At 41.4% G+C, this 24,656-nt stretch overlaps 1 protein-coding gene across 1 annotated transcript in view; it reads left to right on the forward strand.

Moving 5' to 3' along the window:
- hook3 (hook microtubule-tethering protein 3) overlaps positions 1-17,262 on the forward strand; it is a 32,203-nt gene extending 14,941 nt beyond the window's left edge. The window contains exons 13-24 of the mRNA XM_074689890.1: positions 97-207; positions 1,267-1,351; positions 1,443-1,512; positions 4,700-4,840; positions 5,191-5,278; positions 11,746-11,780; positions 11,911-11,993; positions 12,129-12,229; positions 12,312-12,416; positions 12,537-12,608; positions 13,170-13,306; positions 15,708-17,262. Coding sequence (XP_074545991.1) covers positions 97-207; positions 1,267-1,351; positions 1,443-1,512; positions 4,700-4,840; positions 5,191-5,278; positions 11,746-11,780; positions 11,911-11,993; positions 12,129-12,229; positions 12,312-12,416; positions 12,537-12,608; positions 13,170-13,306; positions 15,708-15,723 — 1,044 coding nt within the window. The 3' untranslated portion in view covers positions 15,724-17,262. The remainder of the gene's footprint in view (positions 1-96; positions 208-1,266; positions 1,352-1,442; positions 1,513-4,699; positions 4,841-5,190; positions 5,279-11,745; positions 11,781-11,910; positions 11,994-12,128; positions 12,230-12,311; positions 12,417-12,536; positions 12,609-13,169; positions 13,307-15,707) is intronic.
- Positions 17,263-24,656: the final 7,394 nt, after the last annotated feature.

Genomic DNA, 24,656 nt, shown 5'->3' on the forward strand with positions numbered 1-24,656 from the left:
CAATCAGCAGCCATTTAGACTCTGTCACTATCAACACCATCAGTGTATGTAGACCCATCGACATCTGTCCTGAACTGCTGCTTTCTCCATGTGCAGGTTGTTGAACTTCAGAACCGACTGTCAGAGGAATCTAAAAAGGCTGACAAGATGGAGTTTGAGTACAAACGGGTCAAAGAGAAAGTAGACTCTCTACAAAAAGAAAAAGATGTACGTACCACTCATTTTATTATTAAAATAACAGTATTCTTTTCCTTCCTCATGATGATTAACGTACATCTGCGAAGAAATAGTTATGATGCGTGATAACTGAACCCAGAGTAAGAAGCTTTAGGCGTTTCATTGTAAACTGAGGTGCAGGTGAAGGCAGGTGGGTGTCCAGAGAAAGAGATCTGCAACATGACAGAGTTGGGCTGAAAGGCAGGGGGCTCGCGGAGGCATTGGAGAAGACAGGAGGGGGAAGAGTAATTATCCACAGGTGAACATGAAGAAAACTAGAAATCTAGAGAGTCAGCTGACATATCACTGAGCAGCGGGAATACTGAGGCACCAGACTGCAGTCTCCAGAAGAGCTTGAGGTCATGTCCACACGTAGCTGGGAATCTGGGAAACATATGTTTATATAGTTTTATAGGTTTAGGCCTGTCGTCCACACCAAACCGCAGATTTAGGTCACTAAAATAATGATTTCTGAAAACTCCGACCACAAAGAAGATTTTGGAAAACTCTGGTTTCACGTCTATGCTGGAAAACAGTTTTTGGTTCTCAAACATCACAGCTGAATAAAGGGGGCTCATCCTGATTGGATGGCACGGGTTTCACGTCTGTAAAACACTGACAAGTATGGGTTTGGCATGCTTCAAGCTGCACTTATCAGCGGATTTGCCTGCTGTGTGTGGACAAAAGTATTTTTAAAAATCAATGAAGGGAAAATGCGCAGTTTCATGCCTGCAAAGCCTATTAGCAGGTTCGTCATAAGGCTGGTGAGCCACAGGTGAGCAGGACTGAGTGAGTGAGCACTGTCTAACTCTGAGGGGAAGGAAAACTGTGAGAACTTCACGCAGGAAACACATGATTCACCACAGAAATGACATGTTCACAGCCCAGCTTTGTAAATACAATCAGAGTTGTTACAACCAGAAAGATGTGTGCCTAATTTTAGGACTTGGCAAATTTGGTAGCAAATCAGGCATCAAATTTGAAATTCAGCATTTTTCCTCTCCGTTAGTTTCTGTATTAACGTCTTCATGCCTTGTTCTTCTTCTGTAGCGTATGCGGACGGAGAGGGACTCTCTGAAGGAGACGATTGAGGAGTTGCATTGTGTGCAAGCTCAAGAGGGACGGCTCTCTTCAGGTAAAACTCACACCTGATGACAGAAGTATACTTTTAATGCCTTGATAGTTGTTTTGAGCCTCTGTATGATGCTGATGCTGGTGTGTTTCAGGTCTGTTCCCGTTGACCAATAATGATGGCTCTGATTCGCTGGCAGCTGAAATCACCACTCCAGAGTTTCGGTAGGTCTCACCTCGGGTTCTTCCATCTGATGCTGTTTGGGTTTTACATAAGGTAGTGATTCAGAGTTAATGAGATTTAAAAAATCTCTGCTTATACGAGCATTCTGAGCTAGTGGATGAGTGAGGCAAATTAATGTGCTTGAACAAGGAGATTAATCACACCAGCGCATGCAACAAGAGTAGTGGGGGTTAGGGGTGCACTGGTCACAATTTTCTGGCGGATCACGATCTACGATATTTAAAAAAAGATGGACCTGCTGATACAGATTAGGGCTGATACTGATCTTTATTTTTTAGGGTCCTCGGCCTGAGCAGAGGGCACTATTGTTTTTTACCTTTTATAACTGACAGCATATACCTTCAATGTTCCAATCTTATTTTATTGAAATTCATTGAACAAAACCTGTGAAACAAGAAAATCTTTATGTTTTAATTCAAACAACAAGTAAAGTGTCTTGAGTTTTAGGTCCCAGGGCAAAAAGCAACAATGGCTGGCTGTCAGACCTTCCCAGAGGTGTATAAGATAAGTTTTATATGTAAGGATGGACAGATCACCGATCCTCCAAAATTAAGGAAATCGGCCGATTGATTCAGTGCATGTCTAGTGATGATTTTTGTCTCTCTGTGAAAAGAAAGTCTGTTTTATTCTCTTAACACGTTATCAGAAAATCTACCTGACTCTGAATGTTCCAGTTTGCATACTCAGAAAGTCCTCAGTCAACAGTGCAGAGAAAGCGTTAGGTTTGAGAGGTGCTTCACACTGACAGATCCAGATAATTGGCTCCCCGTTGATGTTGGTGATCTTGTCTGTGTGTGTGTGTCCGCTACAGTGCTGCTCAGTTGGTAACCAGATGGTGTTTCTAGCCTGTTCCCCCACCTTCTCTCTTTGCTGTTGTAAGGTAGAGAGGTCTGGCTGTCTGTTGTGAGTTATGTATAAATAATAATAATAATAATATAATAATATAATAATAATAAAGTATTTTCTATTCTATTCTATGTAATAGCTGAGTGAGTTACATCAGCCTGACTGCTGCTTTCCAACAGGGTTGGGTTTTCTGCTGGCAGCGTACTGTGCCTGGGTATTAATTGAACCATGAGAATGTGGATTTACCTTGACGTCCCAATCTACTAAAAGCCAGTAATGGGAAAAAATTACACAAATCAAGTTCACCCAGGACACAGCCGGCTGTTAATATCGCCTAAAGGTGGTGGAAAGAAAAGTTGTTGTAAGCTTGCAAAAGATATAAATGTTTCAGTGGAGTAAAGAGAAGAAGGAATCTGTCTGAAGTTGTAACCTGTGTGTTTTTGTGCCTTATCAGCTCAGTATTGACCACTAAATGTAATAACTGAGTTTATTTAGTTGGATTTATCCTGATAAGCTGCATCTGGGATTGATTTGTTGGGTCTTCCTAAAACTATAAGAAAGGACAGACAACAGTTGGAGATGTAGTTTTTCTTTGACTGCTGGAGTGTTTCAGAGCCTGTACCAGAAGAAATCAGCTCATGTTTATGTAATTTCTCAGTCTGTTAGCTACATAATACACTTTATTTGAAGTCTTCCTTTATAGTGTGTCCCAAATCGCATACTTCCATACTGTGTACTCAAAATTTTCAAATTGAGTGTACTAAGCATACTACATACTCACTGGCTTAGTGCACGAATTTTGAGGGTGTAGTGCTGTCCCAAATCGCATACTGCTTAGCACTGTACTTACCGGGAATGATGACATGATGTCGACCTCTTCTTCTTCTACGTCTAATTGTGACCGGCTTCCAGCGCGTTTCCGCCAAACACAGCCACTATTTGCCAGCAAATTTTCAAAGCCTTTTCAGTAGTGTATTAAACACAGCTAATAACACGATCAGCGGTGTAGAGTTTATTAATGGGGGTCGGTGCAGCTGACTGAAGCTACCAAGAGAGCTACCGGGGCGCTGTGGCAGTTAAAATACATCCACAAATTAAATGTCTGAGTGGTGCTTCTGGTCATGTATTCACTGTGCAGGGTCTAACTCGCTTGTTATTATATTTACCTGGTTCACCGGGTAATGCTAGGGCCCTTGAGATAGCTGTTAGCTCAACTAGCATTAGCATAGCCCAGTGTTTCTCAATCCTGGTTCTGGAGACCCCCTGCCCTGCATGTTTTAGATGTTACCTCACTCCAGCACACCTGATTCAAATGATCAGCTCGTTATCAGGCTCGAGCAGAGCTTGATGACGAGCTGATCATCTGAATCAGGTGTGTTGGAGTCGGGTAACATCTAAAACATGCAGGGCAGGGGGTCTCCAGGACCAGATTTGAGAAACACTGGCATAGCCTATCATTCGCAGAACAAAACAAACAAAAACAAGTTACACCACATACACAACATCAACAGCTGATGGTGCTTGGTGGAAACAACACGTGTAAAAAACAACATCAATAACTTACATTTATACATTGCTGCCAGAGGATGAAATGAGTGCAGTAAGTGTCCACAGCTGCATACTCAAAATCCGGGCCGATTTGAGTACATCATCCTGGTACTTTTGCATACTCATTTTTCGCATACTATGCATACTGTTTTTCATTTTGACGCAGTATACTCAAAATTTTGAGTATTTGAGTATGGAAGTATGCGATTTGGGACGCACTATTAGTTTCCCTGGATTACTCTGCATCTGTGAGTTCATCTGGAAACATTTAGGTAGTCCCTCAGTGGAAAAGGAGACATCGACCACACCCTTCAGAGACATGACACAAGAGATAGTCTGAAAAAAAAAAAAAACAAAGTTCAGTTTTATCCGCTCAGTGCATGGCCTGCAGGATCTTAAATTGACATGAGAGTCATTACAAATAGTAAATACCTTCAATACCCTATCTTCCTTCTTTTGTTTCCTTTTTTCCCCACATATGTGGATTTGTTTTGTTTTCACACCTGTTTTGCTGTTCATGGTTGTCTTTTGAATTTGTGTTAAAATGTTTGTTTTGTTAATTCTGTGGTTGAGAAAAAATTCATTGATGAAGTGAGGGTCAAACAGCTTCAGTTTTACAAAACCAGTGTAAAGTATGGGAAAAAGAAGTACTGGGTAAAGTAATAATGCAGAAACACATTCTCTATCTGCTGTAAAAGCTATCTGTAGTTATCAAAGTACAGTCTGATCTCTACTTTTCTCACAACCTCTGGCCTCTGTTAAATGTTTTTTTAGGGAGCATCTGATCCGTCTACAACATGAGAACAAGATGCTGAAGTTGGCCCAGGAGGGCTCAGACAACGAAAAGATTGCACTGTTGCAGAGTCTCCTGGAGGATGCTAACAGGAGGAAAAGTGAACTGGAGACAGAGAACAGGTCAGAGTAGCACAAGCACAGAATGATGCCACAAAGACAAACATACTGTGTTTGCCTTTGTGGGATCTTTCCCCTTGAAAAAATGAAAAAGATCTACACACTGTGTTCTTTGTGCTTAATACCATCATGATAGCATATTACAACAAATCTCAAGAATATCCTGTCCCTGAATTCTTTTTTTCTTTTCTTGTTAGATTCCAGTGAAGGGAATTCTAGTGAGAGATTTGTCCGTGCTGTAATTCCACTGATGAACCTTTTCACCAGAGTCCCCTTGACATTCTGTCTGCCACAGTGGGATGTGGACTGTTGTGTTAAAACTATTAGATTAATCTTTGGTTCTTGTCTTTCAGGTTAATAAATCAGCGCCTGATGGAGGAGCAGAGTCAGGTTGAAGAGCTGCAGAAGAATCTTCAAGAACAGGGTTCAAAAGCAGATGATGTGAGTGACTGAATGTTTGTTCTGTTGTGTGTGCTCATAGCTCTGATATCAACCAGAGGAAGTCACATGCCTTCCATGCCACACCTGATAAAGACAGATACAAGTACAAAATCTGGTACAGCTCTCCTTTGAGAGCTCAATGATGTTGAGCAGTGATGAAAAAAGAAACACATTTACACACCAGTGCAACAGTGTAGACTAAAAACAATTTAGAAAACTTTAATAAGAATAAAATTCTCATCAAGTAAAATAGTTTCTAACACTCTCTAAGTCACGTTTGTTGCCTCTTTGCTGTGGTGTTAGAAATGCTGTAGATTTAAAAAAAACCAGCATTACTAGCCTGGCCTTTACCATCAGTCATATCACTTATGATCAACAGAGCACTTATCATTAGCATCCTACATGAAGTGCAGTTCATAAACAGGAAGAGAAGCAGTACATTTTGGAAATAATGACATTTATAGAGATTATTTTATGAGATTAGAGTTCTCTGAATAGAGCAAAGTTTCAACAAGTTACAGTTCTTACAAATAAATGAAACACTTGTGCATTTTCTTTTTAAATAACACTCCCACTGTCAGACTATAGTAAGTATATATTTTGATTTCAGTCTCATTTCCCCAGTTAGTTTCTCCATACATAGGGTGTGAGGTCAGTTCTACTTTTATGAATGTGTAACACCTCAGAAAGTGATGAAATGGCACATTGTAAAAAGTCAGCTCTCTGATGATTATGTTCTGTGGGTTAATTTATTTTATTAAATTATAACATGAAACAGCTTGGTTGGAAAACCTCACAAATAATTTGATTTTCACTTCAAACCAAGTCTTTACCTGCAAATGTGCATTCAATACACTGAGCTGTTACACAAGAGTAAGAGTACATTGTTTCTGATGTTGTCATTAAAAATCGCAAATTTTCCTTTTCTACTTTGAAATAGAAATTAGTTCTTCTAGCAGCTTTAAGTCGATTTTTCTCCTCTGGTGACCTTCGCATTCCTCTGTCTATGATGCTGTTTGATCTCAAGTCCAGAGACACTCAGTACATTTGCACTCTTGTTATACACAAACTGATGCCAGGAATACACCAGATGCGTATCCGGTCTGGCTCCACTTTGTTGCCTGTTGACTGCGGGTTCTCATATCTGTCAACTCACTCACTGCGTGTTCAATACGGCAGGTATCAGGACATCCAGACAGCTGGAGTCACAGACTGAGGAGTTCCCCGGCAACCCCAATAATTACCCTCTCCTGGTTCATGTTGGGCTGTGAAACCTCAAACCTGTTGGCTCCAGGTCTGGTCCTGCTCATTGTGTCATGACTTTTGTTATATTTAAGTAAATACAATATGGATTGGACAGCTTGTTTTGAAATTATGTGGTTTCCATGCCCAACTTCTTGTCCCACTCAATGGCCCTCATTTATCAATCTTGCGTGGGAATTTGCCCAGATCTGGGTGTAAGAATCAGCTTATGGCAACGTTCGCGTGTGATTTATGAAACGTGCGTACCAGGGCCAATCACGGTGTACGCCTGATCAGCTGTTGATAAATGTGGCGGCTGAAAACACTCGTAATTTACATAACACGCCCTAAACATTCAAGGTTCAGCTGGCCGAACCCATGGAATTTACGACATGGCGGGACGCGTTACGTGAAAAAGGAAACTTACCCATGCAGCGGATCGGCAACGTTATAGCAACAGAGGTAGAGAGAAATGACGCTGTGTTGTTTGGTAGCCAGAAAAGTAGCGTCAGAGCGAGTTAGAAAAACTCATCTGCAAGTAAATCACTGCAGCTGTTAGCAGCGTGGATGTGACAAACTAAACTACAGCAGAGTTTTAAACAATTGATTAGGGCCGCAAATATTGAATATTTTAGTATTCGAGTACTCTACTGAAAATTACATCGAGTACTCAAGTACTCTGATAAAACGCATTTCTGTGTACTTAAACAGCAATTATTTTTCAAATGTAAATTTGTTTCAAGCAAGTGTAAAATCAAGTCACTTTGGGTGATACATTTTAAATTCTGACTACATATGTGACATTTTAACTAGGAATGAGACATTTTTGAAAGATTTTAAGTCTTTGCAGTATACAGACTAAAATGATTATCCCTGCTGTGTTTGAGCACATATACAGTTGTATGAAAAAGTTTGGGCACCCCTCTGAGGCTGCATAATAATTTACTTAATCTTCACAGGAAATGATCAAAGTGGTATGCCATTCATTTCCTAATCAAGGCTGAGTACTGGGGTGTTTTTGAGACAAATACTTCAAGTGTGGCAATATTCAATTGTATGTAATTAAATCAAAGGTTAGAAATAGACTGTGCAAAAATTTGGGCACCCTTGTCATTTCAGTTATTTGAATACCTGTAACTTCTTATTGGAATACAAAATTGGTCTGATGAGCTCATGATTGAGCTCATCAATATTTCATATCAATCACATTGAACTCCACACACAGGTGTATCCAATCATGAGAAAAGGCATTTAAGGTGGCCAATTTCAAGGTGTTCTTCTCTTTGATTCTCCTCTGAGGAGTGGCGACATGGGGGCTTCAAAACAACTCTCAAATGACCTGAAAACAAAGATTACTGAGCATTGTGATTTAGGGGAAGGCTACAAAAAGCTATCTCAGAGATTTCAGCTGTCAGTTTCCACTGTGAGGAACATAGTGAGGAAATGGAAGGCTACAGGCACAGTTCTTGTTAAGGCCAGAAGTGGCAGGCCACGAAAAATATCAGAGAGGCAAAGGCGAAGGATGGGGAGAATGGTGAAAAACAACCCACAGACCACCTCCAAAGACCTTCAAGATCATCTTGCATCAGATGGTGTGGATGTGCATTGTTCAACAATTCTTTGCACAAGGAAAAGCTGTACGTGGAGAAGCCTTTTCTGAGCACACGCCACAAACTGAGTCGCTTGAGGTATGCAAAAGCACATTTGGACAAGCCAGCTTCATTTTGGAATAAGGTGCTGTGGAGTGATGAAACAAAGATTGAGTTATTTGGGCATAACAAGTGCCGTTATAGATGGCGGCAGAAGAACACAGCATTCCAAGAAAAAAACTTGTTACCCACAGTAAAATTCGGTGGAGGTTCCATCATGCTGTGGGGCTGTGTGGCGAGTGCTGGTACTGGGAAACTTGTTAAAGTTGAGGGTTGCATGGATTCCACTCAATACCAGCAAATTCTTGAGAATAATGTTCATGAATCCGTCACAAAGTTAAAGTTACGCCGGGGCTGGATATTTCAACAAGATAACGACCCAAAACACTGCTCAAAATCTTCTCAGGCATTCATGCAGAGGAACAAATACAATGTCCTGGAATGGCCATCCCAGTCCCCAGACTTGAATATCATTGAGAATCTGTGGGATGATTTGAAGTGGGCTGTCCATGCTCGAAAACCATCAAACCTGACTGAACTAGAGATGTTTTGTAAGGAGGAATGGTCCAAAATACCTCCATCTAGAATCCAGACACTTATTACAGGCTATAGGAAGCGTCTGGTGGCTGTTATTTTTTCAAAAGGGGGCTCAACTAAATATTGATAGGATTTTTCTGTTGGGGTGCCCAAATTTATGCACGTGTCTAATTTTTTTCTGATTCATATTGCATGTTTACTGTTAATCCAATAAACCTCCAGGGGGGGGGGGGTGTATTTGTTCTCTATAGGGAATGAACTTGTCTGTGTGTGTAAATGCGCGCATGTGTTTGTGTATCTGTGAACAAGTCGGAGCAGAACTTCGCCGTGTGCGAAAGATCACGCGCTCTTTCGCACACTGTGAAGTTCCACGAGGAGAAATGTGAACCCAACGATGTAGAAGTAACATTAGGTTAGTAACATAAGGTTATTTTATCTGCTAGATTAAAAAAACAAGGTATGGACCTGATTCATGAGAGGGGGAACTCTAAATCACTTCTGCTGTGATCTGGCGCTGTATGGAAAAAAAAATTAACTCCACATTCAGGGGGGCGGCTCGCCCCCCTGATGATGTAGAAGGTAGGGGAAACACTGCACACTGTTAATGTGTTTAGAACTTCAAATGAACTTCGTTTGGTTGACTCTTTTTGAGATGTTAAAATATCGATCCTCCTCCACTATTCATTCCTACACAGTCTCCTGCGCAGTCACACTGGCCATCCAAGCTGTGCCATACTCTACCCGCCTGCACAATGAGGCGCAGAGAACCCTGCTACAATTTCAGTGACTTTTAGGCTCATATTAAGTTGTTTAGGTGCGACACAGCCCTCTGACACCCCCGCTATTGTATAAAATGACTGTTGAGGGAAGCGGTCGCAGCAAACGTATGTCATTGATCATATGGAGTGTCCACGTTTGTGCACGTGTATGAAGTGTACCACGCCAAAGCCCACCTCTCCTAAGGTGCAAAGAGGTGAAGTGAGTCTTGTGGTCACACTGATCAAATAAAATGGACTTTGAAGAGTGCATGAAAACAGTTCAGATAGCCAGTGTGACCGTGATGAGCGACTGCAGCGAGCCAGACGTCCGTCTGTGATGTGTGAGTGATTTTGGGTAGGGGAGGGGCTCAGCACGTGCGGCTTATTGACAAGCAGCTGATGCAGATTAATATATGCTTTCATATCAGTCTCAAAACTCCAGAAAAGAAGCTAAATTTGTTGTCAGTCGCTATTTTGAAAAAGAGGTAACTTGAGGGGTCTGAAAACTCTCTAAATATAGCGTCAGCTTTATTTGAAATACCAATCTTTGATCTTTTTTTAAAAATCAACGATTCTTCGAGGCAGAGAAAATCCCTCCAGCATTTTTTGTACTCGAGTACCTCGTATTATTTGAGATATTGTTTTAGCTCTATATTTGATTTATACATAATTTGTTTATACCTTGATTTATTTATCTGCAATATTTGACTGTTAGACGCCACAGAATTTTTAAATGTTTCTGTTCAGGTCCAGAAACGTGGAAAGTTTTCTTTTAAAAATGTGTTTGAGCTCTGAAAGAAGCTGCAGACTCCAGCCTGAACCTGTCACAGACTGAGGAGGGAGTGGAGCTGAAGTGTGTCCATTGTGAGCAATTCCGCACAAGTAGACCGGAGTTTTATGATTATTTGTACCACCACAAGATGAGCAGGTTGTTTGTGATCCCGTTTAAATGAACAGCGTTTTCTTATGAAATAGTCACTCTGTTATACACAGGTGAAGTTTCTATGATAATATTGGGAGGAGTGAAATAATCTTCTCCACTGTAAATCCCGTAATTGATACGGCTTCCTTCCAAAAATCCAGACTGAAAGTTTGATCCAGCGTCATCTGAATGTTCTCTGCAGAGACTTTATCATTGACATGGGAGCATATTAAAAGCTGGTAACAGCATCTCTTTTTTTTTTCTTTGAAGTTAACCAATGAAGGAAAGACATTTTTTTATGTGGAGGAATCAGCTGACAGCTCGCGCTGCTCTTTCATAGCGACGTATTTTACAGGTTGGTGGAAGAAGAGTAAAATGTTAGAAACATTCTTGGTGTCATATCTAATTCAACGATGTAAATATTAACGTAAGAACATCAGTGTTTCTGTCAGAAAATATCTTGCGCTCACATGATCTAATAATTCTCCTTCACAGACAGATTCCCCTCGCTGCACTGGGCTGCCCACTGACATGAAACTTGCGTACACAAACTCAGACCTGGCGTGGAATTTGAGCATACCCGACGCTCACGTTCAGATTGATAAATGCCGATCTGTGCGTGGAAAGGAGCGTACACCCATTTTTCAGGCGTACGCATGTTCGATAAATGAGGGCTAATGCTTTTTGTAAATTGCCACGTCACTTCTCTGGCATACGGGGCAAAAAACAGGAGCTTTGGGTTTTTGATGCAAAGGGAAACAGAGTGGATACAGTGTGAGTTGACACACTGGCTTGAATGGAAACCTATCCTATCTGGTGCTGTGATGGAGCAGAGCTGGACCAGAGACACCTGGTGTATTTTGGCCATTGTCTGTTTGATGACACCTAAAAATGGAAATCCTTGATTTCAAAGCATCTGATAGTCAATCTTAGAGGGGAATTCCCTCTCCTGTAAATATCTGTGGTGATAAATCCAAGGTGAAAACATCTCCTAATGTGGTACATCCCCATGAGTTTTTGGTTTCAGACCCTTAGCTCAGCACTGCCCTCTGTTGGATGAGGTTTGATGTTTTTGATTTGATATTTACTCATTTTACAGATCTTTTCAAATTAGACAGGCAGTGAATATTTCGGCATATTTTTTATGTCTGAACATTTCTGATGATTGACACAGTACACTGAAGTAAAGCGAGGAAGAGCACGCTGGAAAACTTACACATGCTTCATCTCTTGCATTGATCTAACATAGCGTGAGCATAGCTCTACATTTTCTGGTGTCCTTGTAGTTTCTATAGTTGCCATATGTTTTTATACAATGTCACAAAATGAAATAAAACATCGTTTTAAAATCTTTTTCAGTCTTCTATCCTGAAGAAGAAGTACGAGGAGCACATGTGAGTTATACACAGACCCAATAATCTGTTGTTTTGTTTGATAAACTAAAATGTGAAATGAGTTGGTTTGAAATGCTCTCACTCTCTCCACTGACTTGAATGACATTTTAAAACCTGTTCGTTTCATCAGGGAGAAACTACAGGAGTTGAGCAACGAGTTGCTGAAGAAGAACTCCTTCATCGATGAAATGGAGCCAAAGTATAACGCCAGCTGTGAGTTTGGACTCTGATGAATTCAAAATGTGTGAAATGCAATTGAAACCCTGCCGATCTTTAAATCTTTGACCCTGATCACTACTCAGCTGAGGTGGATACAAACATGGGAACATTTGTATTTTTCCCCGTTAGCCCAACGAGTGGAGGAGCTGGAGGATGCATTGAAGAAAAAAGATGACGACATGAAACAGATGGAGGAAAGATACAAGAAGTATCTGGAAAAAGCCAAAAGTGTGAGTATCTCTTATCACGAACACCTTTAACACAGCGATGCTCTCTGCAGGTGAATGAAGTGACAGAAAGTGTCTTCTGCAGGTCATTCGGACCCTGGACCCTAAGCAGAACCAGGGTTCAGGTCCTGAGGTCCAGGCCCTGAAGAACCAGCTACAGGAGAAGGAGAGGATGTTACACTCATTGGAGGTAATGAGTAGTTCAGTTAGATCTGGTCTAGTTAGATCACTGAGGAAGAAAGCTGGTTTGTCTGAAAAAAAAAGTTAGACTGTCTCTGATTTTGTGTGGCTTTATTTTTCCTCTTCACAGAAAGAGATGGACAAGACAAAAGGCCAGAGAGATTACGAGGAGAAACTCATTGTGTCAGCCTGGTACAATATGGTAAGAAAGACTAAAACTAGTCACAGAGATCCACGCAGATCCACAGGGATCCACATGTTTTTACTACTTCTTTTTTAACATGAAAACTAAAGTAAATAGATGTAAGAACAAGTAGCAGACAGTTATAGTGCCAACTACAGGCCTGGCATGCTGACTACAGTGTTTTCAGTCCCTCAGCGTTTCTGTGTAAATGAAGTTTTTTTTCGCTGCGTTCTTGCATTTTTGGATGAAACGTCATGTAAACAGGGCCTGAGATAGAAAATCATCTGAGGACTTCTGTGGTCTACCCAGAAAACTCCCTAAGAAAGTATAGAAAAAAGCTCACAACTGTGGACGGGAGTTGCAGTGTAGAGCTACTAAAAAACCAAAACCCTTCTTCTCCAGTTTAGCTCTCACTTCATTGCAAAACTTCATGATCCATTTTACCCCACAGTAGGCTGTAAGGTCTATTACACAATCCCAGAATTAGCATTTTGTGTGACTGTGTCAAATTAATTTTCAGCTTTTGGAGGTTAAAGTGAGCATCAGAAAAACAAGGCTCCTCTTTTTGTCTGTTCTCAGGGTATGTCTCTACAGAAGAAGGCGGCTGAAGACAGACTTGCAAACACAGGTTCTGGTCAGTCCTTCCTTGCCCGGCAGAGACAAGCCACCAGCACACGCCGCTCCTACCCAGGCCACGTCCAGCCAGCTACCGCAAGGTAGACGGCAGCAGGCCAGAAAAATAATGCGACAAGCTACCTTTCACAGCCCTTGAACTTACATACAATACATGTGCTTTTTTGAGGCACAGTACTTCCTTTCATTTTCTAAAGGACTTTCTTGTGTTCCTGCCTATTGATTTTCTGTTTTTCTTCTTGATCAGATCCATGAGGTAGAGATGCCAAGCAAGGCTGCCCAAATCTGATTTTTCCCCCTGACTAAGCATTTTTACTTTGACTGTGGGATTCCAGGCCTCTCTCCTTTTTTACTACTCAGCATATTTGACAGAGTCTGACCTCTCACTCCACACATCCCTCTTTTTTCCTCTCAACCTCAGCCTGTACTCTGAGGCAAATTTTCGCCAGACTGGTTCACTTCAAGGCGGAGAAAAATCGTATCTTTCTTATATTTTTGTGCAGAAGAGTCCCTCAGCTCGTCCATGCAGTATTGATGCACATTTCTTTCTTTTTTGACAAGTGACAATTTTTACATCTGTTTAAATCCTTCAGATGTAGCTTTTTCCACACACATGCACCAATGTTATTTTTTTTAAATTGACATGAAGTTCTTCTGCTTTCATTTTACATTCGGTTCAGTAATGAGCATCAAATACACAAAAGCAGGATGATTTATAGTTATCTCATGATACTGATGTATTGTCTGAGTGCTCTCTAATCATAAACAACATGACTTAAGGAATGAAAACACTGAAAGTTACATTTATAAACAGCACTTCCCATTTAGAGATGCAAAGTTACTGTCCAGCCAAGTTTCAGGCGCTGCAACCTACAGCAAATGAGGTTGTGAATAAGAAAAGTTTGCTTTTTATTTAGATCTTAACTCATTGGCTACAACCATTGGCTGTGTCTACAGATGTCAATTATGTTTGTCAACAGGGGGAGGCCGGCTCTGCGGAGCTTGTCAATCAATGTCAGGCTCGCTAACTACTGTAGGTGGCAGCGGTGCTCTCTATGGATGAGAGATAAGTAGAGATATGAGAAGAAGATGTAAAATTAAAGAGACTCGGGCTCTTTTTCAGACAGGCCACTACCCACTCTCCCTACCCAAGTTACAACAAACAAAAGAAGCATTTTGCTGCTCTGACATTCAAAAATACAAATTATTTGCATTACTTTAGGACAACCCGTTCATTACATTATGATTAATTACAGAAAATTATTTTTTTGACTTAGTGGTATTAATGTAATTTAATAAAGAAGATTTTTTTTTACAGATTGCAGTAGCAATCAAGAAAACAAAAGGTGCATGTTTTGCTGGTGCATCATTCCCTGGTGCACAGTGGCATCTCACTCCTGCAAGACGCTGCTCTGAAACCATGGCAACACATAGTTCCTGTTTGTGGGACAGGAGAGTTTGTCCCAAATCTAGCTGCTGTAATTATACCTTAGAGCTTGATAAAGGGGGCTTCACCCAGCTGCGAGCGTGACTCTGTGACAGAGCTCACTCTGTCACGGAGGGGGAAGGTGTAGGGGTTGGGTTGAAAAAGGGCCATGGGGAGACAAGTCCTAAAAGTTCAGGCAGCTCACACAACAGAGAGTGTGTCAGGGTAGTTTGGAGAGAAAGAGTGTCAAAATCATGAGTAAAAGACACCAGAGATCATGGAGAGGATTAAAGGGTGGAGCTTCCAAGATGAACTTGATCTAAAAAATATGTATACTCTTTTTCTTTTCTTTTTTTTTAATCAAAAACGGGAAGAGAGACATGGAAGAAGAGAGTCTGCTCTTCTTTTAGTATTATTGGTGTTTAGACAGTCATAAAACATAATATTCTGTGAGTCTTGAAAGATGGGTCTCTGAAAACAGCTGGCAGCCAATGAGTTGAGAATTGACTCTTCAGCGATCAGTTCACATGATTTGAAATGTACCAGCATTACCGGGTTGTCTCAGACAGCACCTTCATGTGCCATATGTTAGATTTAAATCCAGATACTAAAGTGTTTGGTTAAGATTAGCCTTGCAACAGATAGTTGCTGAGGTTTGAAAGGCGTGAGGTTTGTAAGTGGCCCCTCATGCCAACAAAGCATTCACTCAGTGCAGCCCATTGAGGCAGACTTATTTTCTGCATAATTTTTGCACCATTTCTATCACAGGTAAAAGTTTTTTTGAGGTGTTTTGAAAGTTGTTTTGTCTGTGTTTTAAAGTTTAAAAGGTATGCTTGTTGCTGGTGATCCTGTCATGTCCTCAACACATTTTGACTTCCATTCTGTCCTCAATGCGTTTGTTCCCAGGGCGCTTCATGACTTTTAACATGATGGACCTTAAGATACTTCTTTGTTTCAAATTAACCATATTCCTTCACTGTGCCTGTTTGCACAACACCACAACTTCACACAATGACCCCACCGCCTGACCGTGTTCTCTCTTTCTCCTCCCTCAACAGCAATGTCACTGCATGACTGGCCCACCAATGAGCTATGCTGGTTTCACCATGCATGATCTACCTGCCTGCCTGCCTACTGTTTGCATGACTTTGCATTGACTCAAACCTGCAAATAACCAGCTCAGCAGCAGGACCATGAGCACTAACAACTCTCTGCAGTGCCATGCATTGTAACATAAAGATAAGTCAGAGGAAGGTGTAGGTTTGGGCAAAGAAACCCCTCACCCTACTTTCTTTTATTTAACTCTCCTCCTCCTCCCCATCTCTGCACTCCATGTTACTCCCTGCTCTTTGTAATCCTCTCCATCCCCCTTCTCTCTCTCCTCATGGACACGCCTGCTTTTGCTTCCACACATCAGTCCTGCTACAGGTGATCCGTTTGTTACAACCCTCCGACAGGAGCAGATTATGACAAGTCAGTGTGTGTATGGGGCAGTTTTCAACCACCGGGTCTTTCCTCCTGTACTCTGTTAAACTAAACACAAACTGGCTGCTCTGGGATACCTCAGTGAGATATTTTCACAGGTTTTACTTTGACGTAGGTTGAGGATAGTCGGCACATGTATTTGTGAAATGTTTGAGAAGTGTTCCCAGCTGATCAACGTGCATTTAAAAAAAAAAGAGTCAGTCCCCCTGTAGACCACTGGGTGTCACGGTTCAGCCTCTCCTCCACACCTCACCCAGTGGTTTGTCAGATGTAGATTTACCTCAAGTGTTAAAGAGCTCAGTACGTTTTGGTCTAAAGGAAGTGCTTATGGGGCATTGATGGGATGTCCTTGTTGCTTTTGGACAGTTTGCAGTACAGACATAGGATCTGCTAAAAATTCAGTGTTTTGAAATTAATTAAATTGTTACAGATATGCTTTTACACAGGGTAGAAGAGCCCACATCAAGTCTACTTGTGATCTGTTTTATATTTAATAGCAGTGAAACATCTGGGGATAATATTCTAAACACACATTTCTTTTAAAAACTAAACTGTTTTTCGTCATGTTGGCAAATATTTAGCTGTTTTGTTAAATTTTTAGGGAAGAAGGAAAAAATGGATTTGATTGAAAAAAACAAAACAAGCATAGATAGCTCCATTAAACCGTGCATTAACTTGTGTAAGATAACACACAGTTTATACAGAGAGAGTACAGAGAGCATGAACCAATGAAAAACTGAGACAGAAAGAGTTGATGTAACAACCTATCCTGTTGATCAAATATATTATAAGATCTATTTCAGTGTTTATTGAAGGAGACAGCTGAATCCTCCAGTGTCTGTGCCTTTGTTTAAAAAACTACCCTGAACAGCTGGTAACGTGGCTCTTTCTAATACATACTTTTAATCTGTTTCCTGAGATGAGGCCCCTAAAAATAACTATTTTCTTGGTAAACAGATTGTAATGTTCAGATCACGAGGGCTTGATGGGAGTTTTTCCCCTCTGTTTTTAACCAGTTTTACTCCTAATCGTTCTGTTATGTAACCCATTTTAACTCATGCCATGTATTTTAACCTTGAACGCTTATTTATTCTGTTGCCGCTTGTACAGCAGTGTTGTTACATTTTTTTTTTTAAATTTGACTAGTATTACGATATATCACCACTTCTACAGTTACAATGGATGTGTAGTTTTTTTTAAGACATTAAAATACTGTTTAAAAACCTGTCTTATGCAACAGAAGTAGGAGACTTCTCCATCAAAAAAAAAAAAAAAAAAAACGAACACCGATTTTATTACTTTCACAGTGTGCATCAAAAATGGTGCAAAGTAACATTTACCTCTGAACTTTTTAGGAAGTTGTTTTGAAATTTACCCAGCTAAGTAATTTTGTCACATAGACCTTTTTTGTGTTGTCCTATTGATAAAAAGAGCACATGCAACTCTCATTTTTCAGGTTTTGGATAAGAAGTGCTTTGACCCTTTAAACGACCGAACTTCACAGCGCTTTAGTGACAAAAATGAAGACAGCCTGGGTTTGTTATTACTAAGAGTGTGATTGAATTAAGACAAATTCAGATTGAAAATCTGAATATCACAGATGTTTCCTGTAGTTTAAAATTGTGCAATACTTAAATTCAGTCTAAAGGGGGCATGATCTGTCCAGTTTTCACTCTTTCCTGTCCAAGGTTGTCATCAAACTCCACAGCTGCATCACACAGAAATTGTTCAACCATCCGTCCGCTTTAGTCAGTGATTTGGTAGACATCTGTATATAATTGAACACATCCGCCGTTTGGTTGACCTGCCAACGATGTTTGGAGACATTTTTTTTCTGTGATTTGTCCCTGAGAAAAGTCGGTCATTGTGTTACGTTGCCAATATGTGTCTGTGTGTACGCTTCATCTGATTGGTCAGCAGTGGGATCCTAAGAAAAGAGATGATGTGAGCATCACACTGTGAGCTGTTACCCAAACTGTCCTGTGAGAACAAATAACTGAACAAGTGTTTCTGTAACTGTTACAAATGATTGGTCGTTACTTGATGCATCACGCACATAAATCAGCTAAATTAAATCCAGTGTTCTCTATTGTTATTGATGATGGCTCTGTTGGCCAGTTCAGATGTATTAAAGAGAAAAGCAACAACATTGGGCTGTCGACAGGTCAGATCCATCACTGCATGTGCAGTGTGTGTTAATTTTTTTTTTTACTCATAGCAAAACTCTTTACATATTTGAAGTAGCAAATAACCTTCCATTTGCCAAGTTTTATATTGCTTGTATACAAACACATGATATATATACTGTATGTGACAGTGGTAGAGGAGGTGTCGGGTCATAAAGAATGAGAAAATCAAACTCATGTCTAGTTAGATGGATTTCATGTAATATCTGTCCCAAGAGGACCTAGTGATGAAATGTGCTTCCCACACTGCAAAACTTGGAAATGACATTGTAAATAAAGCTTGTATAAAACAGGTTGTATTTTTATTTTTTTTTTACATGATGAAGTGTTGAGTTATTGATATTGTAAATTAAAACTTCACTTTATTAGGGTTTTCTTTTCCAGATACAAATAAATAAATAAATAAATAAAGCTGCAAGGAGCGTTGGATGAGCCCTTGCACTGTCCCCGGTCCTTTCATGAAGGTTCCACCTCCACTGTCAAGGTTTCATCCTTTTCTGACCCTCCTTGAGGTACCCCACTTTAAGTGATGTACTTTTTCTCAGTCACTTCAACATTAGTTTTAACACTCTTTGACATCACTTCTGGCTGTGGTGTCCATTTTAGTGTTCCTAGAGAGGTCATATTGACATGTCGGGAGTTATTTTTCCAATTTATCAATAGTGTATGAGCTTTTACTTAGGTTATTTGTTTTTGGTTATGTGCACAGTTTAGATAAACTGGCAGGTGAAGTAGTGATTGGGGAAGAGCACACGGTTTCCACCGCTGCTCATCACGGTTAGCACATACAAAATGATTAATTGTTCATACATGTGTTTCCTGTGGATAAGAAAATGGAAGAAACAAACCTACCGTAACTTTGGATTGGACATTGGGCTCTTCAAGAAGTGCGTCAAAAAAAATGTACGTCTGTACCCAGACCGTGACTGAAATCCGACCAGAATAGTCACTACACAAGTAAAAACCTGTAAACTCTGGAATCATGGATCACATCAGTTACACGCCATCTGCTCTTTCAACAACGCAGCATCGGGTAACTGGACTTTCCAACACTGGCTCACCTATACAGCAGATCTCTGGTCAGTTAGGGGGACCATATTTTGATTTCCAAAAACGAGGACAACGGCACTGGCCTCGAGGCACAAATTCAGACAGGCCTCTTATATTCTTAATATTTTCACTGCCCCTTGGTTACTCCCGTCTGTGGAAACACCACAGTACTGGATTTTTTTGAGTGCTTCATGAGTGACTTCAACAGAATGGGGGGCTATTACACCTAGAGATGGGTACCGAATCAGGTACTTCTAAAGGTACCGACCGAATTCTGTCAAAAGTACAGAGTACCGATTCATGTAAAATCAAAAGGTACCACGTTTGGGTACCTGAACACATCCTTGTGACTGTGAGGAAGTGAAAGAATAGTCGATTTTCCATGATGGACATGAACACAGCATTGCAAGGGTATATACTGAAGGATATATATGTTAAATTGAAAAAAAAAAATAAAAATATATATATATATATATATAATATTGTTAAATAAATTGATATTTTTTACCACATAACTACAAAAAAGTACCGAAAATTTGTACCTTTGAGCACTGGTACCGATTGCCAGGTACCGGGCATTGGTGCCAGCACTCCTAAACTTTTTAGCAACGTCAGAGTCAGGAAATGTCTTTTTTTAGCAAGGCACTGGTGCAATCCATGGACCTGTAGCTGTTGTGGTGTTTTACAGTATGAAATGCCATTGTCATGTCATGTTTTTCGGTGTCCATGTGAGCTTTGAGATCTCCAGCACCTTTGTTGGACACTGAGACATATGTGCCAGCTTTGCACACGGTTCACTCCGCCTCCCACTTGTCCTGATCGGGACAGTATGTCGGAAATTTTTTTTTGCATTTCATCTGTGAAGCTGCACTTACGCTTAGGCATCTTCCGTGCAATACAGCTCCGCTGTCTAAACAGCCCCGTCTTCTCCGCTCTCCGTCTATGTCTCTCTCTCTGGCCTTCTCTCTGATCCTCTCACTCTCTATGCGTGTGTGTGCACGCGCAGAGCAGACCTGCCCACAAGGCAGCCTCTCGGTAAGTGATGCGCATGATGGTATTGTTTGCAAGCGCCGGTCAATTTACGGACGCGCGTAATGGTCCTATGAAAATCAGTGAACACCGGACATTTTCGTGAATTTATTAAACCCGCCCGGACACCCCGGACAGGACGTAAAAAGTGGACATGTCCGGGCAAAAGAGGACGCTTGGTCACCCTAGATGAACGTCCTCACTTTTAAAAAGTTACAGGAGTTTTGGCGCTAGTTTGTGACTTAAACCCCGGAATCTGTTTACAATAGAGAGCCAAAAAGACGTGAGTGAAGTTTTAAATCACGTTATCAGAAGCTGAACACCGGGAGCTGTCAGGCTGTCCAAGACGGAGGCTCAGGACGAGCGCGTCCAATGAGCAAACACTGTGTGCAGGCAGTGCTCATGGGAGTTGTAGTGCCGTAGTCTCATATTGCAATGGGTTAAGTATTCCAGATGCCGTTTCAGAAAACTACAATTAAATAATTCACCCCGCCAAAGTGGCTAATAGGAGTCACGGTGTTAGCCGCTACAGCAGGAATTCAGTGTAAGCAAGCGTCTCTCTCTCTCAACTACGAGGCAGGACTCAGGGAGGGAGGGGCTGCATGCTCTCTGTGTGCGCTCTGTGTATGTTTTGATGCCAGCACATGTCTAACCAGGGAAAGATGTTAAGTACCAATCTATCGATACTAGGGGATATTGAATATTTTGCTAAATTTCAGGATCGATATTTACCGATAAAATGATAATTTTGACAACACTAGTTTGGAATCAATATGAACATGGTGGAGAGGAGCAGGCACATACCGATGCCTCTCGGCACCATACTTAAGCCACAGCTTGTTTACTCTCCTAAGGAGAAGACCTTTGAAAGAATAAACAACTCCCTGTATCCTGAAGGATAGTCGCCAATCCTAAGGTTTTCTTGTAAGAGACATATAAACACAGATGAAGGGTTTGGAACATGCATCAAGACCCCCTGGAGCCGCACTCTCACCAACGGGCACAGTTCTTATGAGGCCCATACTCTTTGGAGGTTTTGAAGTGCTCTGCTGCTTACATTTCCATGCTGCAGAGTCAGCTATCAGGTAATCATTTTTCTGACAAAAGAAACACTAATTTTCAGACCCATTTCTGGCAGAAGATGGGAGGTCTTTATCACTTGAAGTGTGCAAATCTGCAGTGTGTTGATTGTTTTCACAAGGTGTTAGGTCACGTTTAGTAAAGACGTTTATGTGGGTCAGCACAAACTCTTCTGCCAGAGTGGCAGCCTGCTGCAGAGTAGCTACCCTCTGCTCATTTAGGTACACTAGCGGCCGTTCAGGCACACAGTTTGTAAACTCTTCTAGCAGAATGAGTTTCCGCAGAGTTGTTAAATCATCCGTCTTGCATGCTGAACACCAACTATCAAACATTACCCCTTTCTCCCTAGCAAAATCGCTGTAAGACAGGCCAACTGCTTTATGATGGCTCCTGAAGCGTTGCCTGTAAGCTTCAGACACCAACTCATATGCCCTGAGAATAGTGCTTTTGACTGAACCATAATCAAAACTTTCCTCCACTGAAAGTGAAGAGTAAGCCTCCTGAGCCTTACCCAAAAGGTGGCATTGCAACAGGACCGACCACACATCCTCTGGCCAGCGCAGGGCAGTGGCGATCCGCTCAAACATGCTGAACTAGGACTCAACCTCACTTTCCCTGAAAACAGGAACAAGAGCAATGTAACTCAATCTGCCTCATTCTCACAGCAGTGTCAGCTTCTACTTTACGCATCTCAAGCTCCCTCCTCAGCTGAAATTCCCTTTCAAGATCCTCTCTGCCAATCTGGAGCCGGGCGAAGCGCACCTTCAACCGCGCATCCAGTTTCGAACTGACAGAGGACTCACTCGAGGAAGGTTCAAACTGCAGCAAAGTGACCAACCTGTGCTCCTCTCCACCACCACCCAACCCTGGAGTGACCTGAGGCAGCTGTTGCTCTGCTTTGTCAATTTTCAGAGAAACCATACAGCTGACATCCTGACCATCAGCCTCCACCAGCGGTGCCGCTGCTCCTGGAGACTCTCACACAGAGGATAGGAAAATGCACTGGTCCACTAAACCCTTTAAAACTGTTAACTTAAGTTCTTTTTTCCTTTCTTCAATGTGCTTGAAAAATATAAGCTATAATACTTAGCAATTTCACATAAATAAGACTCTCTGCACTAATGAAATTGTGCAACATAAGGTTTTGCCACAAACTTTCCCAAACAGAAAGTTGCCATACTCACCATTGCTCCACTTTAGAAAGAGTCTTAGGTTGGCAGGTAATACAAAAAGAAATATGACTCTATTTGACTTGCTTCCTCAGTTCCTGCCTGAGAAAAACTGACCTGCCTTGTCTTCTGGGCCTTGCCGAGCTCGAGGTAATCAACCCCCAATAGGAAACGCAGTCCCCACCAGAGTTCGACCCGAAAATTTAAAAGGCAAAATAATGAATAAAGAACTGATGGAAAGACTGTAATCAGCCTAGCTGGTCACTCGCTGCCGAGACTGAGGAACCAGTTCCGAATAAATATAATAACTTTAATGAGGCTCATTAACTTCTGCCAACCCAGGACAAAGATAGAAAATGTCAAAACTCACCAATAACCATCCAATCTCCCTCTTTAAAAGAGAGATCCAGGATGAGCACCCAAATTGTTACATTCCCAGTAGTTCTAGGGGATGCAAGGAAAGGACAATGGAAGATTGTTTTTACCTGGAAAAAGGGTGGGGACCAGGGGGGGTATTCCGCGAAGCTGGCTTAGCTCAAAGCCTGGCATATTTTGGTTAGCCTCGCAAACCTAAGTGAGAATCAGGTTCCACAAACAAGGCTAGGGCTAGCGTGGCTTGGTAACCATGGTAAATAGGCCAGGGCAACAAGCCTGGTCCCAGGCAGGCTTACGGTCCGACGGGCTTCTGAAATAGAAATAGAAATGGAAAATACTTTATTTATCCCTGAGGGGAAATTCAGGAGTTACAGCAGCAATCAAGAAAACAAAAGTAAGAAAGTGTATAGAAAGTGCAAAAAGGTCCACAAGAAAATAGATGACGACTACCTGCACACCACTCTCCAGCCCAGCCAGTCTCCACCTCCACAGGGTCCAGGGCTGAGCCTCCCCAGCAGTCTGTTCAGTCTCTGTCTCCTGGATCCTGTCTGCCCACAGCAGGCAAAGCTCCTCCAATGTGGCGCCGGCATCCGATGTCAGCTCCGTCAGCCTCGCCCGTTAACAGCACGATGCCACTCTGCCCTCCGGCAAACCCCTCTGCCGCTGGGCTAGTACGGCTAGCTCGTCCATCCCACCGGAGATAGATCCCACGTTCCCAACAACGATGAATGGAAGGACAGGTCCACGTCGTCACCTCCCAGCTCACACCCGAGAACCAGCACGTCTTCCTCACCTCCTCCTCCTCACCTTGAGGGAAATCATCAAGCCTTACACTAGTTAGCATTGACATGCTACAGGCTGCTAACAGCTAATTTCACATGTAAACAATGCAGCCATGGTTACATGTAGGATCTCCAGACAAACACAGGAGAAAAGCAGTAAATATCGCCGAAGCCACAAAAAGTTTGGTGTCCATGACCAACAATGAACCATACAAAGTAATGATCCACTCCAAATACAAAGATGACGAAAAAGAGACGAAAAAATTACAAGAAACAGATAAAGAAGAGAGAGTTGCTGCAAAAAGCAGCTTCTTCTGTCACCCTAAAAGTACAGCCAACCCAAAAGAAGGCAGAAATTCCCTTATAAAGAATAAAAGGTGACAACAGCCGCAGTGTTCCATTAGAATGCCTTCCTTTTTACCGGCGGTCCATTCAGATCATGATGATAATCTACAGGTGATGCCAAATGGTGAGATGACTAATTTTTTTTTATGTACTAGCTCATTTGTGTCTTCTCCCTTATTTGAATGTAGAGCAATGTATCTCTATCATCCCCAATAAAACAAATGTTTTTCAACTGTTTTATTCAGTATTTGATGAATCATCACCACAGAAAATAGCCCAATTTTTTCTAAGTTTGTGTACTTTGGTTCTAGGTGTTGCCTATGTTGCTATATTCATTCATTATGGATATATATATTTGTCAAATTAGGAACATGAATTAGGCCTGCATATAATATGGTGAATGCCAGCATTACATTTCACAAAATCTACCAAACTATGCTGTTTCATCCATGCCTTATATATATATATATACAGTTGTGTGCAAAAGTCAGGGCACCCCTTTAAAA

This window comes from Halichoeres trimaculatus, unplaced genomic scaffold (genome assembly GCF_033239565.1).
Source record: "Halichoeres trimaculatus isolate MK-OKI-2021-1 unplaced genomic scaffold, fHalTri1.1 fHalTri1_scaffold_16, whole genome shotgun sequence".
NCBI lineage: Eukaryota > Metazoa > Chordata > Actinopteri > Labriformes > Labridae > Halichoeres > Halichoeres trimaculatus.